This window comes from Microtus pennsylvanicus, chromosome 4 (genome assembly GCF_037038515.1).
Source record: "Microtus pennsylvanicus isolate mMicPen1 chromosome 4, mMicPen1.hap1, whole genome shotgun sequence".
In the NCBI taxonomy this organism is placed as follows: Eukaryota; Metazoa; Chordata; class Mammalia; order Rodentia; family Cricetidae; genus Microtus; species Microtus pennsylvanicus.
In genome coordinates, this window is record NC_134582.1 from 69,886,992 (window position 1) to 69,906,317 (window position 19,326).

The 19,326-nt window shown below is 39.0% G+C and overlaps 1 protein-coding gene across 1 annotated transcript in view; it reads right to left on the minus strand.

Moving 5' to 3' along the window:
• The window catches only part of Mib1 (MIB E3 ubiquitin protein ligase 1), a 112,439-nt gene that overhangs the window by 18,352 nt on the left and 74,761 nt on the right, over positions 1-19,326 (minus strand). The window contains exons 13-18 of the mRNA XM_075969299.1: positions 11,914-12,046; positions 10,336-10,422; positions 8,889-9,050; positions 5,648-5,829; positions 3,346-3,538; positions 1,518-1,596 (exon numbers count right to left, since the gene is read on the minus strand). Coding sequence (XP_075825414.1) covers positions 1,518-1,596; positions 3,346-3,538; positions 5,648-5,829; positions 8,889-9,050; positions 10,336-10,422; positions 11,914-12,046 — 836 coding nt within the window. The remainder of the gene's footprint in view (positions 1-1,517; positions 1,597-3,345; positions 3,539-5,647; positions 5,830-8,888; positions 9,051-10,335; positions 10,423-11,913; positions 12,047-19,326) is intronic.

The window sequence follows — 19,326 nt, forward strand, 5'->3', positions numbered from 1 at the left end:
AGTTTGAGCTCCAAAGCCCACAGGGTGAAAGGAGAGAACCGCCTCTCTCAAGAGTCCTCTGACTTCCACACATGCACCATGTTGGACACACACACACATATACACATACATACACACACAACTTATAGACATATACACAAATAAATAAATATAAAATGTAATTTAACCCAACATTTAAAAAAGGGAGGCACAGGGAATGGCACTAAGTTTAGGAGGTGTGACTTTGTTGGAGTAGGTGTGGACTTGTTAGAGGAAGTGTGTCACTGTGAAAGTGGGCTTTGTAGTCTCATACATGCTCAAGCCATGTCCATGTCCCAGTCTACTTCCTGTTGCCTGCTGATCAAGATGTAGGGCTCTCAGCTCCAGGACCGTGTCTGCATGCATGCTACCATGTCCCACTATGATGATAATGGACTGAACTTCTGAAACTGTAAGCCACCCCATTAAATGTTTAACCTTATAAAAGCTGTGGTAACAGTGTCTTTTCACAACAATAAAAATCCTAAGATAGGCATCTAAACCAATGAGATTACCATATAATCTGCATGATATTCTAGTCAGCAAAATAAAACCAAGTATTTGTTAACTAACCTATTTTATAATATACAGTAGAATTTAAACAAGGTATTAAACTTGAGATCTTTCACTAATAAGTAAATAGACCCCCCCATAAAAAAAAAAAAGGAAAGAGAATTTCAAATCCTGTAAGATTCAACAAGAATATAAAAAGCCAAGGCCTTCAAAACAATGGGCCTAAGGACTTAAAAGCAGTGTTTCTCAACCTGTGGGTCAAGACTCCTTTGGGGCCCAAATAACCATTACACAGTGGTTGCATATCAAATACTTACATTGCAACTAGTAACAGTAGAAAAATTACAGTTATAAGTAACAATGAAATAATTTAGTGGTTGGAGTCACCACAACATAAGGAACTGTGTTAAAGGGTCTCAGCGTAAGGTTGAGAACAACTGCTCTAAAGCATTAGACAAGCTTCAAAGATGTCTGTCCAAAGAACAGACTTCTTAAAATTCTCCTGACATAACAGTTCACAGAACAAAATTATAGCCCCCAACAACAGAAGCTGTAAGAGCCTGAGGAGTCCAGCAGGCACACAGGATAGGTAATGTTAAGATGAAGACAAATGAAGATGCGCCAAAATTATATGCAAAAAAATGATGGACTAGATGTTCTAGGAGTTTTATAAATAGGTTTCCGCTGTGTGTGAAAGAGAGATCCTTTTGTGGTAATATAACTGAAATTTAAAAAAAAATTCAGCCTGATAGAACACAGAATTTCAGTATTCAAATTACTCAGTATACTCTATTACTCTAAAGTATAGACCAAAATGGTACTAAATCCTTGTCCAGATTTTCTGTAGGGGGTTATCCAATAAACAAACAAGCACACACACGCACACACGCGCACTCACGCGCACACACACACAATCAAAGACGTAATTTTTCAGTTCGCTCTTATTTTTATGACACTGGGGAGGTTCCCAATAAGCTACTACTTACTCTCACAAGCACACATGTGTCCACAAGGTTGAAAGAGAACAGCTGCTTTCTTGTCAGAGCACACCACACATTCTTCAATCTACAGCAAAAGAAAACAAAATCAGCAGAGTGAGTCCAGCAGGCACACAGGATAGGTAATGTTAAGAGAGAAAGCATGTCCGCCTAGCAGCTGACCACCCCAGTGTACTCTGAGGTGTACTCAGTGTACCCCAATGTGCTCTGCCCTCCTGGCTGCTCATTCTCACATCCTTAGGTGCCCTAGCTTAACATGCACTCTTTCTGCTGCTCCCTCCCTCCTAACACATATAAAGACTCCATTTAATCCGAGGCCAGGGATAATGAGCTAAATGTTAACTTTCCTTTTTTTGTTCCAAAAACTTTAAGGAAATCTTCATAAACAAGTATTAAAACAAATGGTTATAAGAAGACTAATAACAACAAAACCTTACCCAGAGTAGTAAATTGCTAAAAGTGCAAGAGAGGTGCCTATGTTACCTCAATCTAGGGAATTCTCCATAAAAGATCCCCTTTTGGGACCTGGTCAATTCCCATGCTGCTTGAAGTCCAAAGCTTTTAGGTTATTCCTCACCCTTGTCCTAAAGTCTTCTACAATCTACTCATAATTTCCATTTGACCTCATCTACAAAACACATTTTGTCAGGTACTGCAACAACCGTGACTGACTCCCCTTTCCCTGCAGCTCACACCACTGCCCTTAGTTTCCCATTTGTTTTCCAGCATGGCTTTCTTTTATTTAGTATTATTGTCCAGAAATGGCCACTTCGCACCCATCACTAACCACTGTCTTCTTGCTTGCTTTAGTAAAGGTTTACTCTTCAGCCCAAGCCTCAGGGGTGTACATGGAGTGCGTATACTTGGCACTAGTCTAGTGCAGTAAAATCTGGTTGGTCTCTGATATTCCTGAACTCAAAAGCTACCTCCAATACTAATAACTTACTTAATATTTGTACAAGTTTAAAATATTAGAGCAAATTATCTAACAATCTCCTACTTGAAAGACAAGTCTAAGCACAAAATTTCCCCTTATGCTCACTTCCTCAGGTTCTACTCTCATGAATGGAACAACCGAATAAAGCATTTTGCTCTGAGCAGAGAACGGCCTCCAAGCCTCTAGTAGTATTAACAAAGTCACACTTTCAACATTGATTATTAGCACTTAAAATAAAAACTTTTATTTCCTAATTCAACAAAAAGTTTGTACTAATTTGAAATGTATTTATATTTCCCAAATTACTGAACAATCCAAATAATTCGTCTAAAAATATCCTTTCCTCTAAATACTGGTTTTAGAATTTTTCTTCAATGAAGCTGTTGATTCCTCTTTAACCAGTTGGGGTCACTATTTTCCTATGGTCAAAGGCTCTGCTAATAACCCAGGAAATGTACTGAGTTCGTTAGAAGTCTCGTTTTGTTATATTTTCTACAAATTTGAAAACTACATAGTATAAAATACAAAACAGAACTCAATGTATCTAAGTTTTAGAGGGCTTTGAAAGAAAAATAGTAACTATTTTTTAAGTACTATACTTTAGATGTAAAGAAAGAAATATAAGCTAAAAAAAATCTAAAGTTAAAATCCATGGATGGTTTTGTGATAATAATGAACATGGCAAAGTATTATCAGTAAGGTTAAACTAGAAATCAACTCAGAAAATCTGAACTGGTCACTTTAAATGTATAAATCACATATTACGGTATTTAACTCATTTGTAAGAACAAAGTGAAATAACTACCACATAGTCTAATATATGTTATGGTAATCATAGAACTCAACAGCAGATAGAGCAACACATCACAGACTCATTACCTTTGTCCTGGACTGAACCTGCTCTTTACAGATGAGGCATTTCTTGACACGTGGGGAACACAAAGAACAAGTCGCAATGTGTCCACAGGGACCAAAAAGAGTATCTCTCTTCATGTCTGAGCACACCATACATTCCTCCAAGGTTTCAGAATCATTGCTAATCATAGAAGGACTCCGAGAACCCACTTGGCCACTAATAAAACAAAGTATGTCAAATCAAGCCCATCCAAATACTCTAAAAAGTTTATTTTTTTAACAACCTAAGGGTCATTGTACACATAAAAAAAACAGATTGTATTAAATATCAAATGTCAACAGCATTATATAAAACCTTCTATTTCCTTTTCTATTCATATTTGCTCATTTTTCATCTCTACTGCTCAAAATAATAGATCAAAAAGGTACTAAATGCTTAAGCCTTCTTAAACTTATAAACCTCTCTGCACCTTCACACATTCATCGATCTTCAAATTAAATGAAGACTCAATAAGGTTGAACTTCTAATAAACAGCTAAAAACACCAGCAAAAACTAATTTAATGAGCCAGGCTGGTCTACATGGTGGGTTTAGTCAGACAGTCAGAGGACCAGACTAAGCTTCTGTCTCAAAATAAACAAAACAAAAAGCTAATATAAGTAAAATTTAATTTAGAACATTTTCTATCCCAGGAATAAAAAAGAAGCCTCGATTAGCATCGTATTGTGGTGTGAACTAGGACAGCACCACCAGAGTTCACAAAGGAAAACACAGACAGTGAGACACTCCGGCTGCTGTCCTGACAGTCCACTGAGTGTGTTGTTCAGAAGGATAAAATTACACTACAGAAAGGTAGACTACATAGCATAAATATGCAAAAACAGGCAGGAAAATGCATGTATGCATAACTAATACAGCTATGGAAAGTAAACACGGGTTCCAAGAACTTAGGAATGCACATAATGGTTCCACTGTCCAAAATCATGACTGCAGTAATTAAAGTACCTATTTCTAAATGCATTTATACTCTGGTAATAAAATTTTAAGTTCCTTAAAGATATACTTTAAAATATATATATATATATGTATGTGTGTATATATATATGTATATATATATATACATTAAAGTATTTATATTGGGCTCAATAGTTAGCATGGGCTCCCAGTTCAATCATTTATATTAAAAAAAAAAAGAGCTGGAAAGATGCCCCAGTAATTAAGAGAATATACCATTCTTTCAGAGAACCCAAGTTCAGTTTCCAGCATCCACATTGGATGGTTTATAATCTCCCACAACTCCAGCTGCAGGCGGATCTGAAACCTCCTGCCTCCATAGAGACATAATTGGAAGGAATCTTTAAAATATATTCTTCAATATCCTCTCTCTCTATGTATATGTAACAGCCAGTAGTGTGCCACCAACACCTCGCCAACCACTACTTGGCTATTCTATGTACAATTTAACAGAGGAGAGAAAACACCAAAGAAGAGAGCTACCAATATAGTCATAATAAGAAGTATAAAGGTCAAAAATATTTTCATACCATTGTTTGTATTAAAAAACAGATGTGGCTGGGTGGTGGTGGCACACATCTTTAATCCCAGCACGTGGAAGGCAGAGATAGGTAGATCTGTGTGAGTTCCAGGACAGCCAGGGTTGTTACACAGAAAAAACCTTGTCTCGAAAAAGAAACAAACAAACAACAAAAATAAACAAAAACAGAGATATATAATTTTTGCATGACTATCTCGGTAAAGAAAATATTTACACCAGACATTTTCATTAAAACAACTGACATACTTAACTGTCAGAAAAATAGGAATATGTGAAAAGATCATCTTCAGGAAAAATGCCACAACCCATAGGCTGGCTGGCTCACTTGTACATTCTTTTAACCCTTCATTGATGATAACTGTTTCCAAGCTCTTGTTGCAAAGTGCTAGAATTCTTATGAACTTTCAATGAGAGTAAACTGCCCTGTGGTAAAATGTCTAGAGCATTATCATAGAAAAATACTGTAACAATCACAGCATTTAGTGAGGCTTTTCCTAGTAAGGTTTTTCCTTATAAATTCCCAGAGCACATAGGATTCCTAGGAGATTAAGCTAGTTTAGAAAAGCTTTTTAAGTTTATCATGCATAAAGTGATATACATAACGTGGGGAACGCAACATGGAATGAGACATAGGTCACAGAGGAAATGCTTTCAAGTGCAGCCCAAAGACCTAAGAACTGCAGAGACCTGCAAGTCCCAGGACCTCCCTTATGAGTTACACGGCACCTTATGAGTAGAACATTCGGTTACATGATGATAAAGACTACAAACCTGACTTTTTCCTTATGACATTTTGCCAGCGCTTTGCAGAGACTTGGGTCAGGACAGAGATCCAGTGGTGATTGACCCTTCTTATTTCGAATGCTGAGGTCGGCACCATTGGCTGCCAAGAAACAGGCAATAGATGCTGCACTCTTCTTTTCTGCCCCCTGGGTACCAAGTCCCATTATTAACTGAAATCAAATAAAGAGTCATGACTTTCCCTTAGGGAAATCTGCCATCAATTATCACTAACAATATGTGTGTGTTTCAGTCCTAATGTGAACTCATCTCTCCCCACCCCCATGTTCCTTGATTTTCCACATTTGAGAACTGGCTCTGCAGTGTACAAGTGGACCAAAGTGGTTAAACCCAGTTGGATACCTGCCTCCTACATGACTGATTCAGAGACAGACACAGACCCAAAGTTAGGTCGATTAAGGCTGAGAAACTCAAAGTGCAGGTTCTGGTTCTGGCTAAGAAACTACTTTTGTTCCTATTCAGTGTTACTCTGGAGCTGCTACCAACTAACTCTCAATGTTTCTGAATCAAGGCAAAACTTAATGAGATGAATCAGCATCTGATTGTGTTATCTGAAATTGTTAAAAATCACTATCAAGATCCACTAAGCATCCATAATGAGCCATGCACTGTTTGAAGTACTTTTATGATCTTCTACAACAGCCTATGGAAAGAAGGCTTTTCTCCATCTTAAATGATGATCAAGAAAGAAGGCACAAAGGAGTTAGTAACATACACCCAAGCCATGCAAGACAAAAATTCACAAACATTTTGCCCTCAGATTCATTTATACTTTTCAAGATGATAATAAAATTCATTTGGAAGTATAAAGGCTTAAAATAGCCAAACAATAAAAAAAAATTGAGGACATCCATTCACTAATTTCAGCATGAGCAAACGCTGAATCCCAAAGCTACAAGACATTTGAGCAGGCATCCCAAGGCTAAGAACATGGACCAAAAGAACAAGACGGTTTATGTAAAAGGAGGCGTCCACAGATAGCTAGCTGATCTTAGATAAAGGCAGCAGACATTCAATTAGAAAAAGACACTACTCAACAAATGGCACAGGGACAGCTGGACATCAACCAGTAAGTGACAAATGAACTCTGATCTCTCTAAATAAAGGTTCACTTGGACAGCGAACTTAAAGCAAGAGCTCAAACTTATAAGCTTCTATATAACATAAAACAACAAAAAAAATGTAAGTAACCTTCATTTGGCCAAAATTTTCTTAGGATAAATAAACCATACATAATAATATTTAAGAAAGACATTCTGCTCTGGGCTGGAAAGATGGTTCAGTGGTTAAGAGAACTGACTGCTCTTTCAGATGACTTGGTTCAATTCCCAGCACTCACATGGCAGCTCACACATGTTGTCTGTAACTCTAGTTCTAGGGCTTCTGATACTCTCCATACAGACATACAGGCAAGCAACTCACCCGATGCACTTAAAACAAAAATAAATAAGTCATTAAAAAGGACATTCCATTCTTCTAAGAACATTGTCAAAAATCAGTCATGGTGCTCATATACATAATCCCATGATGTGGGAGTGTCATATATCAATCTGTTGATTTCATTGGTTAAGCAATAAAGAAACTGCTAGGCCCATTTGATAGGCCCACCCTTAGGTGGGTGGAGTAAACAGAACGGAAGGCTGGGAGAAAGAAGCTGAGTCAGGGAGTCGCCATGATTCTCCCACTCCAGGCAGATGCAGGTTAAAATCATTCCTGGTAAGCCAGCTCGTGGGCTACACAGATTATAAGAAATGGGCTAGTCCAGGTGCGAGAGTTAGCCGAGAAAAGGCTAGATATAATGGGCCAAGCGGTGTTTAAAAGAATACAGTTTCTGTGTAATTATTTCAGGTAAAGCTAGCCGTGCGGAGCTGGGTGGGAACGCAGCCCACGGCAGCTCCTAGCCATGTGGGCGGCCGGGTGCCGGTACGCAGCCCCGCCGCTCTTATTTCAACAATCCCAGCCACTCAAAAGTCAGGCAGGAGGATCAAGAGTTTGAGGACAACTGGGTAAGACAGTGAAACCTCATCACAAAACACCACTGCCAAAAGAAGGACAGAAACATGCATATGAGCACAACTCCCTTCTTGACATCCTTGGCACTGCTGACAAGGAAGACATCACCAGACATTAGACTTCCAAGCCCATCTTGATTTAGAGAAGCATCTTGGGGAAACACTAGATCAAATGGAGCCCCATCTCTTACAACTTTCTAAGAATGAAAAACAGTTTCTGGAGAACATAAAAAGGATCAAATATCCATTCTGGACCTCCTTAACTGCGGAAGACCGAGGGCGCAGACATACCAGTCATTATACACAGAACTGCTGTATCTGCACTTAAAACTCTCTCTGTACTTAGAGGATATAGTGTTTCTCCAGTGCCTAGAAACATACAGTACGTAATTATACAGGGAAACTTTTGTTTTGTTTGAGCTAGGGTCTCACTCACCCCTAGACTAACAGGGAACTCACTATATAGTATATGCTGGTCACAAATCCTGCCTTAGCCTCCTAAGTGGGGGATTACAATCATGGTCTAGCTCTTGACTATGCTATCATTTCTATACAAAAACAATGAATACTAAATTATGTTCATTGCTATACCAAAGCATTGTATTGCAATTACTGTCTTCCACTGTCACCACCACACCCAAAGACAAAGAGGAGGCAGCAGTAGGGGCAGTGGCAACACAAATCATAGATCAGAAGAAAATATGTACGTATCACATACTGATATCTCCTTTTCATATTATAGAAATAATTTTTGAAATAATTAGAAAAAAACAAAAGACAATGGAAGTGGGAGAGGGCTTCCCTAGCATGCATGAGGCCTTGGGATCAATCCTAACACCTCAAAAAATAAAAACCAAAAGAAAAGAAAGAATTCAAAAATTATAATGAGAAAGATTTGAGCAGATAGCTCTTCAAATACATGCAGTGTTGATCAAATGAAATGCTGGTCAAAATGAACAAGCATTAAGGGACTTCAAATTCAAACCATAACAAACACCCCCACTCTACCCTATTTGTAAAGCTCAAGTTAGAAAGAACCAAACTTTTGATAAGATGTAGAACAAATGCACTTCGTAGTGATCAATAGTGTTGAAGTTTTGTAAACCCAAGTACAACTCTGACAAAATGTTTTATCCAACGCAGATCAGATAAGGATTAAATGCTTTCAAAGGTAGTGAGGGAACATTATCTTTACTCACTGTGTTTTTTGATGGCTCCCAGGCAGCATCTACTTTCCCCACATCTTGCATGTCTTGTAGCTGGCGTAGTTGAGACAAAGTATGATGCCTTAAAGCCTCATGCAAAGGGGTATCTCCATCCTTATCCTGAATGTCTAGCTTAGCACCTGCACGGACCAAAAGCTGAGAGAGGGAAAGATGCCTCATTTGGATAATGTCTACACCTATAAGAAACTATAGTAAATCTACAGTAACAGCTCGAAATTTCAAGAAACAATTAATGTAAGCATTGTTTGCTAAAATCCAACCACTTAGCAAAATGAGTTACTGCCTATCTCATTATGTGACTTGTGCAGCAACCTATAAGTTCACTTTAGACTTTCCTTATGGTGTTTCAACAATCTTCCTAATCCTTTCTACAAATACCATCAAAGAGCCCTAAACAATAGCATCCAAAGAAACTAACCTTACTCTATAGTCTTACTTGTCTTGGCAAATCATACTTTGTCTCTTTTTTTGTTCTAAAAAGTTATGTAAAATATCATTCTAGAACATATGTTTCAAACTTGATAAGTATCAGGACAATCTGGAAGGCTTGCATAACCAGGAATTTACACACCATTGTTGGTTAGTTTTCTGTCAACTGGACTGAATTTGGAATCATCCAGGAGCATACCCGAGAAAGTTTCTAGAGAGATTTAACTGAGAAGGACAGACCCACAATGAATGTGGGTGATACCTTGCAATGGTCTGGAGTTCCACACTAAATAGAAAGGGGAGAGGGAGACAATGAACTGAGCATCAGCATTCAACTCTTCTTGCTGACTGGGGACACACCGTGACCAGCTGCTGCTTCGTTCCTATTCCTGCCATGACAGCCTGCACCATTTCTGACTGTGAGCCAAAAGAAACCCTTCTTTAAGTTGCTTTTGCCCCTATTTTGTCAAAGCAAAGAGAAAAGCTAGTAATAAAGAACCCCTCCCAGGGTCCAGACCCGCTGGCCTGGGGCAGAGTACAAGAATAAACTTCCCTGCACATTTCCAGGAGACACTGTGGTAGCTATTTCAGTCTCCAAACTTTTAAGAGTCACTGCTCCATAAGACCATGTAAACAAATACTTTTTTCGGGTATTTTGTTTGAAATCACCAGATTAGTAAACTAAAAATATATAGCTCAATTTCCCATTTGCAGCAGCAAGTTCCCAGACAAAGCTTTTAATTTTACTGTTAACTACACACATTAAGAAGGATGTCAATTATTCAAATTGTTACTTTAAATTTTTCTCACTAACGTTATGAGAATTCAGAAGTCTAAAAACAATATGATGAAGACTCTGAACTAGATACTAATCCCTTACCCTAAAGTCTTAAGTTCTTGAATATGTCACTTTAAGAAGTGGAACACTGTATCATTTCAGTTTTCACAAGGATCTAAACATGAGTATGGTTAACAAGAAAAAATACTTTACCCTAACAATCTGGGTGTGCTGCCGTTCTACAGCAAGGTGTAGGGCTGTTTGCTGGTTCACATTCTGGATATCCAGGTTTGCATTTCCCTAACAATGAACACATTTAAAATGGTTACTGCTGGGCAACATTAAAGAACAAGAAAACTGTTAGCTACTCCCAAGGAACAGACAGCACTGCTGACTAGTTTCCTAATTGGAAGCTGTCCTCACACTCTTTTCACATGGACACTGACAACAGACAGACAGCTGGGGTAAAATAAGGATTTCCTTTACAGTAACTATCTCAAGCCAGCTCATGGACGAAGCACACTGTGGAGCTGAGCACGATTCTCTTTCAATATCCACGGAGAGAGCAAGTCCTACAAACTGTAAACACCTCTGAAAAGCAATTGTGTCTCCATATAGAATTCAGAGTTATTTTAGTGACTGGTCAGTTCACTTTCTCATTCAGTGAGAAGGTGCAAAGGGAAGCAGGAAGTCCTCCAGGCTCAAAAGAGCCCACCAGCCAACTAGCTCTGAAAGCCACCAATACCCCACACAAGGGAAAGGACCTAAGGACAAATTAACTGATTTTGAATCCAAGGCACTTTTGGCTTAACCTCTGCCACTTTTAAACCACTTTTGTAAGCCTTTCACCATTTAGCCCTTTTCTTCGGTTCCTTAATGGTGTGAAAGTATAACCTATGTCACAGGGCTTATGTTAAGATTAAGAAATACAGCCCAAAAATTTGCTTAGCATAATGCCTGGCACAACAAATCAAAATTAAGAACAGAATCAAAGCTTCAAAAGATACACCTGAACTACTAGGTTTCCAATAAATAAATAATTTGTTTGTTTTCTGTGTGAAGGTGTCAAGAGTCCCTGAAACTGGAGTCACAGACAGTTGTGAGCTGCCACGTGAGTGCTAGGAATGAACTCAGGTCCTCTAGAAGAAAAGCCAGTGCTCTAAGTGCAGAGCCATCTGCAGCCCCCTAAACTGTTAGATCTTAAAACCAGTCTAATCACAACCCTGAAACTCTAATATGTTATGCCATATTCTGGAAGACACACATTTCTGGTTTGTTTTTATTATATGTATTTGTGTCTGACTGGTCGTGAGGTATCACTGTTAACTCATCCTGTTATGCCTATTTAAATGTGAAAACTGGGGAGAGTATAAGCCAGTGTTGGAGAGAGGCTGGCAAGATGCAGCCAAGTCTGTAGTCCTAAGTTTGATCTCCAAGACCTCCATAATGGAAGGACGGAATCATTTCCTGAGGACTGTCTTTTGACCTCTACACTTGCGCTACACCGCAAGGGGTTGGGGGTAGAGAGCCAGTGTTAGGCAGAGACGCATACCTGCAATTCCAGCACTCAGAGGCTGAGGCAGGATACTGAGTTTTAGCTAAGCCAGGGCTACACAGCAAGACTGTTATATGCAAACAAACAAAAATAATCAACGTTAAAAGGCAGAGAATACATTGCTTCGGTTTTCATCATCATGTGGGTTTTATTGCAGCCTATTAAAGTCCACTTGGTAAAATGAACGAAAGAATTAGAATGCTCTATATCTGTTAAAACATAGCTGCCTCTCCTACCTGATGCACCAACAATTCAGCCACTTCCACATGATTATTCAGAGCAGCCAGGTGCAAGGCAGTATAACCATCATCTTTCTTCTCATCCACAATCCATGGTCTTGGTAATTTTGAGAGTAAAACACGCATTGCACTGCAAGGCAAATTCACATTATCTTTACATTTACATAGTATGAATTTCATTTTCTTCAGAAAAATATTCAAAAGAAATCCTGTTATCAAATGATGAGGCTCTTTTTTTCTTAAAACAAAAAGAAATCATGTCCCTACAGACAGAAATTGTTGTTATCATTCCCAATGTTTATTTAGCTTTTTGATATCTGAGAGCTAAACAAAGAATCCTCATTTGCCAAATAGAGCACAGAACATAAATGCTACAGAGGCAACTTTTCCTCACAAAAATATACGAAAAACTCATGAAGGTGTCACCCTCTAAAGTGGACCTGGAACCTCATGGGGCTCAGAACGCAAAGGTCTCTGATGGCAGTTTATGAATCCCATGGAGCAAGTTCAAAGAGTCTAAGAATAGACTTTGAAGGAGCAGGTGAGATGGTTCCTGATACAGAAGAGCTTGTGCTGAACTTAACTGCCTGAGTTCATTCCTGGGACTCATATGGAGGATGGAGAGAACCTGCTCCTATAAGCTCTGCTCTGATCTCCACATGTGCACTGTGGAGTATCCATGCGCATGTCTGAACACATGCGTGCATGTGCACGTGCACATCCACAAAAATAGACAAAAATAACTGTTTTTATAAATTAAGCTTTGGAGGATCTATGAACCTCTGAATTAGAACTAATACTGCCAAATTTTTAAGTTTTATCAGATTTTTGTTTTAAGTTCTACTACTTTTGTAGGCGAGGCTGTTCTTGAATTTTAGTCTCCCTGCCTCAATCTCCCAAGTGCTGGGATTACAAACATGAACCTCCATGCCCAGCTCCACTCAGATCAATGGAAAGTTATTGGTGGCACACTACATTACACAATATTTGGATATCATGATATCGTGCACTGTCTACCACTCTTCCTATCAGACCACATGAGGAAAAAAAAAACTTTTAAGAGGATTATAGTTTTTCTACAAAATTTAGAAGATATAGTAGCCATGAAAAACTGTATTAAAAAGAAAATGTCATGGGGGTGTAGAAATGGCTCGGCAGTGAAGAGCACGAGTTGCTCATGCAGAGGACGCTGGTTTAGTCCCGGCACCATAAGGTGCTTCAGAGCTGTCAGTCACTCCAATTCACCAGGCTTCTTCTGACTTCCTCAGGCACCAAGCACAAATGTGGCACATAAACATTCATGCAGGGAAACACTAATATGCACAAATAAATCTAAAACAATTTTTAAGAAGAAATAAAATATTATTTGAAAGCAATGTAAGGAAGGGGCTGGAGAGAGTTCAGTTGTTAAAGACCTCGCAAAAGACCCAGCACCCACATGGCAGCTAACAAAATTCTCTCCACATCCAGAGAATCTGATGCCCTCTATTGGCCTCCTCAGGCACTGCATGCACATGTTTCATAGACATATACCAAGCCCATCTACATAAAATAACAATAAATGTATCCCCAAAAGGCAGTATAAACCATGCAACAGGACCATGGTTCAAGATGACTGTCAGTTACATAGTTCAGACGATACAAGACATCATCTCAAACAAACCAACTAGTTGATAAAGAAGTGGTTCAATATTACAGTGCTCTCCACACAGCACACAATTCTGGGGTAGAGGCACATACCTGTACTACTAGCACTTAGGAAGACAACCAGAAGTTCAAGCGCATTCTGACCTACACAGCAAGTTCAAAGCCAGCCTGAGAAAAGCTAAATTTCAGTGTTAACATTACTTATTAAACCAAAGCTATGCTCCACTGATAAGAATGATAGTAATGGCCGGACAGTGGTGGCACATGCCTTTAATCCCAGCACTTGGAAGGCAGAGGCAGGTGGATCTCTGTGAGTTCGAGGACAGCCTGGTCTACAAGAGCTAGTTACAGGACAGGTTCCAAAGTTACAGAGAGAAACCTTGTCTAAAAAAGATAGTAATGGAGTGTTTAAGTTTTAAATCTTTACTTTCCCTAACCAAAAATGTTCTGATAATGACTTTGCCTGATAAATGAAAAACTCCCAAGGCAAGTTACAAAATATGGGGAGAATAACTATGGCAAAATAAAAATGTCATAGAAGACAGTCATCTTCATGCAGTATAATCTATGTAGTGCCGTTAGTCTACGTATATAGTTCAATTAACAACTTTTAAAAAAAGCAAATGCTAAGACAGTATTTAAAATTCACCGGGCTGCAGAGATGGCACAGCGGTTAAGAGCACTACCTGCTCTTCCAAAGGTCCTGAGTTCAATTCCCAGCAACCACGTGCTGGCTCACAGCCATCTGTAGTGAGATCTGGAGCCCTCTTCTGGTCTGCGACCTACATGCAAGTAGAACACTGTATATATAATAGATAAATCTTTAAATAAAATAGAATTCACCATCTTTGTTCCCGTCACACATTGACAAAATAAGAAACTATCTGTGCAATTAAAATTAAAAAAAAATATGGCATTATTTAAGCCAAATGCCTCATCTTAAATAGCTAGAAATTATAATACTAGGAAAGTATTTTTATTTTAAAATTTATTTATTGTATGTGTATGAGTATTTGCCTGAATATATCCATGTGTACTGCATGCCTGCCTGGTGTCCACAAGGGTCAGACAGAGGGCCTCAGATTCCCTGGAACCAGAGACAGCTGTGAGCCTCCATGTTGGTGCTGTGCATCAAACCCGAGTCCTATGCAAAAGCAGTCATTACTCCTAACCATTGAGTCATCTCTCTAGTACCCTCAACAAGGTACTTTAAATGGAAATGGTAATGTTTGACTTCCTATAGAAACTGTTAAAACATAAGATCAATAAATCAATCAACAGTTAAGTTATGCATGCAGGCAATAATACAGAAAGATTTTTGGAAGATATCCATACATCTAATTGGACCTTAACGATTAAGCTATGAGAATGAAATTACAATAAAAAAAGATGAAAATTATGTCTCTATCTAGAAAATTATAGTCTGTATGAAGAGAGGTTTAAGAACACGTTGACTGTTGCTCCTGGAGCAGTGTCTGTATGAGATCTTTGCCCTTCGAAAGGAAAAAGATCATATTTACAAAGAGGAATAAATGGCTTGTGAGTCAGGAATGGGTCACACTTCTGATGTGATACTTGGGAACCTGAAGCAAGAGATGGTCCCATGCTTAGTCAGTGATGATCCTTTGGACGTGGTCTCACCGTGTACAGAGTGGCCTCTACAGGATTCTCCTGCTTCATCCTCATCAGAACTGGGACTACAGGCTGGGCCACCATGCCCAACACAAATCTCTCATTTCCCCTCCCTCCCTACAGTACACTCCTTCTAGACTCCTAATTTACACTATTCTTTTTGCCATTTAGCCTGCCATAATAGTCCAAAACCTGGGAACTATTCTATATGGAAGACAAGAAAATCATTCTGATGATTTTCCTGTTTAAATCTACAACAGTTGTCCCCAGTGGCCCAACATTCTTTAGATCAGTGGTTCTCAACCTGGGAGTCAAATAAATCTTTCACAAGGCTCCCTGAGACCATCAGAACAGATATTAACATTATAATTCTTAACAGTAGCAAAATTACAGTTATGAAGTAGCAACAAGAATAATTTTGTGGTTGGGGTCTCCACAGCATGATGAACTGTACTCAAGGGTAACTGCTTCAGGTCATCCTATCTTTCCTCTGAACACTTCCACAACATGGTCACCTCAACCCTTTATAACACACAAACATGACCATTTCATAACTTTCAAAAATTTAAAATTAACACTGATTTAAAGTAAGACTTCCTAGCCAGGCACACGCCTTTTATCCCAGCACTTGGGAGGCAGAGGCAAGCAGATCTCTGTGAGTTCGAGGCCAGCCTGGTCTATAAGAGCTAGTTCCAGGACAGGCTCCAAAGCCACAGAGAAACCCTGCCTTGAAAAAACAAAATAAATAAATAAAGACTTCCTAAAAATTAAATCTTCTTAAAATAAGTCTAAAGCTCAGTATGGTGTAGTGTGCCTTTAATCCCAGCCCTTGGGAGGCAGAGGCAAAAGGAGTTCAGGGACAGCCTCAACTACAAAGTGAGTACCAGGCCAGGCCAGCCTGCGCTATATAAGACCCTGACTCTAAGACAATATATGCGCGTGCACACACACACATAGCCTATCTTAGTATGCTTTTAAAAGAATATGAAACAAGACTTAATGTTTGGTAAAACCAATTATTGCAAAATCAGCACTTGGTTTACTGTGTTAACTTGTAAAGAAATGTTTATGCTCAGGACTGTTTCAAAGGAGGAGGAAGACAAATTTGTAAAACCCAGAGGAACGGGGTGTGTGCTGTGAAACTGTGTCTCCTAGAAATGTCAGAAGCTACACTCATGAAGTCTTACCAACATGGCTACTAAACACGACCTAAACAAGGGCAACAGCAACAGACATGCTAATGTAGATTTGGGAAAGCTCACCTAAGAATTATAGGGATGTTGACAGCAGGAGAAAGAACACAACAAATGGTTATCCACTATCATATGGTCAGCCCTAAATACATATACATACAAGTAACTAAGCAGGCTATATCTATGTATTTAGGAATACACATACACACACGTGCATACACACATGCACACACAAATATAACAAGGAAAGAAACGAGGTCATGATTTGGAAAGAGAACAGTGGATGGGCATACATGGAAGGGTTTGGAGGGAGGAAAGGGAAAATATAATCCTTAAAAAGTAAAACAAAAAAAATATTTACAGTCAAAACTAACAGAAGCTGGACATGACTAAGCAGGATATAATCATCGCACTTAAAAGGCAGAAGTAATAGGATCGCAAAATCAAAGCTCAGGGTAAAGAAAGAGCCTGTCTTTAAAAACTAATTGCAATTTTTTAAAGTGCAAATTAAGTAAAACGATGTATGGATTAATTTATTGCTTGCTTATTCATTTTTGTGGTACTAAGGATGGAGGGGCCTTAAACAAGTTCTGCCACTAAGCTATAATCCTAGACCTCTAGTTATCTATGCTTTAAAAAAAATTTAAAGTTTATTTAATGTTCTTTTTTGTCTGCTCTCAATAACAAATTATACCTGTCCTATGGCTTGAGCCACGACAGTTTTCCACTTCTTACTTTTGATGAAGCTGAGAAGCCTGTGGAGCACAAACTATGTTCTAACTCTTGACCTGGGATCAACGTCTTCTCACGCTCCCTCTGGAGTCACGGGCTCTCGCCACTTTTTACCCACTATCCACACAACAAACACTTTTGACACCTGGATGGAGGAGTGTGTCTCGGCTCTTTCTACCTTACCTTCTTGACAAGTCACCACACAACCCACACTTGAGAGAAGCGTCCACACAGGCTAATGCACATTCTACACTGGAGCTGTGGGGATTCACTTTTGCTTCTCTTAAGATCTTCTTCTTCTCTCTCTTGAGATATATTTTAGGAGTATTTTTTTTAAATGATTTATTTATTTTTATTTATGGGCACTGGAGTTTTGTCTGCATGTGTTGTCTGTGTGAGGTGTTGAATCCCCTGGAACTGGAGATACAGACAGTTTGTGAGCTGCCATGTGGGGACTGGGAATTGAACCCAGGTCCTCTGGTAGAGAGCAACCAGTGCTCTTAACTGAGAAGCCACCTCTCCAAACCCCCTCTTCAGAGAGCTCAATTAGAAACTTATCAACCCCTTCAGAAAAGTAAACAAAACATCACATGACCTTGAAAAGATAAAAACTATCTTTGGGCCCAGTCAGCAAGGTAAGCTCACAGATAGTTAACAAAGGGTCCCTGGTCCTCACCTCTAAACATTGAGACCAGATCAGAGCAGTCTGTCCTTTTCTTTCTATGGAATGGGTAATTTAGGAACACACTATAGAACCTGGAAGTGAGGTTGCAGGCTCTTCTATGCAGCACTTCCAGCTAAGTTCAATGAGAACCTGTGGGAGCCATGCAGTTACATTGTTCCTAGCTTAGTAAGTGTAGATCAGTTATCTTTAGGAAGTCAATTAACTGCTCCTTGGATTCTCTAAGATTTGGTGACACACTCTTCTTTGTTTCTCAACTAGTTCTTTTACAACAGGTTAAAGACGTGGATGTTTTATAGATAAGATCAGCTAAGCAGCTAAGCAGGCATGTGTAAAGAGTGCCAATGAAGCATTAAGTTCCAGAACAACTAATAGTGGTGCCTAGCATAATCCCTGGCACACGGCAGTGCTCAGACATTTGCTGAATGACGAACACATGAGTTCCAAGAAGCAGAGGGGACAAGCAGCTGTCTACAATGGTATGTAGTGTTCAGATGGCACAAAGTCAATTTCTAGGGCCTGCCATGCTATTTGTAATGTATTTCTTCAGCTAAAGAGGGAACTTTTGCTCAAATAAACAGCAGGTAAACGACAGAAGCCTTGCATATTAGTATCATTTAATTTTAAAACGATATTAGAACAGCATTAAACTGGGTGTTCAATAAATGTTTGCTTGGCTAATTTAAGAATCCCTAAATAAAAGGTAAAGAGGTAGTACAAAACCCGTGACAGAACTTAAGACAAGTTCATCCATCCAGACAGAAGCCTTTGGAGCCGTGTCAACTGCAGACAGAAGAGTATCTGCACATGGAAACCACAGAGCTCAAAGTTGTGCTGAAAGAATGAAAAAACACATCCAGGCAGGGTACTAGAAACACCGGATCTTTGGTGGACTGCTGAGCCCTGGAGCAGGAATTCTCTTTTCAGTGTCACAGCCCAGCACAGAACATGCTACCGTGTTCACTGCTACTGAACAGCAAAGTGGGATCATTTAGGACCCTGAAAATTGAATTATTTTAAAGTCTGATGTGTATCATCTCTAATGCGAATAATTAACAGTTAGAAAAAGTAGGGTTTTCTAAAATTTGTAAAAGTCTATAGCATTCCTTTAAAATACTTTAAAATAGTACCCCCTAACCCACCTCCAGCAATTTAACACTGAAGACAAAGGAATGTCAAGAACAACTCCCCTGTCTGGGTGCTGTGAAAACAGGTAGTTCTACCTGACTGAGCTCAGAAAATACATCTGGATTAAGAACAAGATGGACTTGGTTTCTCCTGTCCACTTTTTTTTTTTAGGTTTCTGAGATTTAAATTTTATCTTCATGGGTTTGCTGGGTTTGATGTTTTAATACTGCTCATCTTTGGTCAAAAACAAATTGTCTATATTGAAATTTACTCTGAATGTACTATTAAAATTGAGAACAAAAGTATTTCTTGTCTTTAGGACAGTACATACACCACAAAGTTATGCCAAATTCGTGACCATTTTAGTCTGTGGCTGGTTATAACTAAATGCTATTT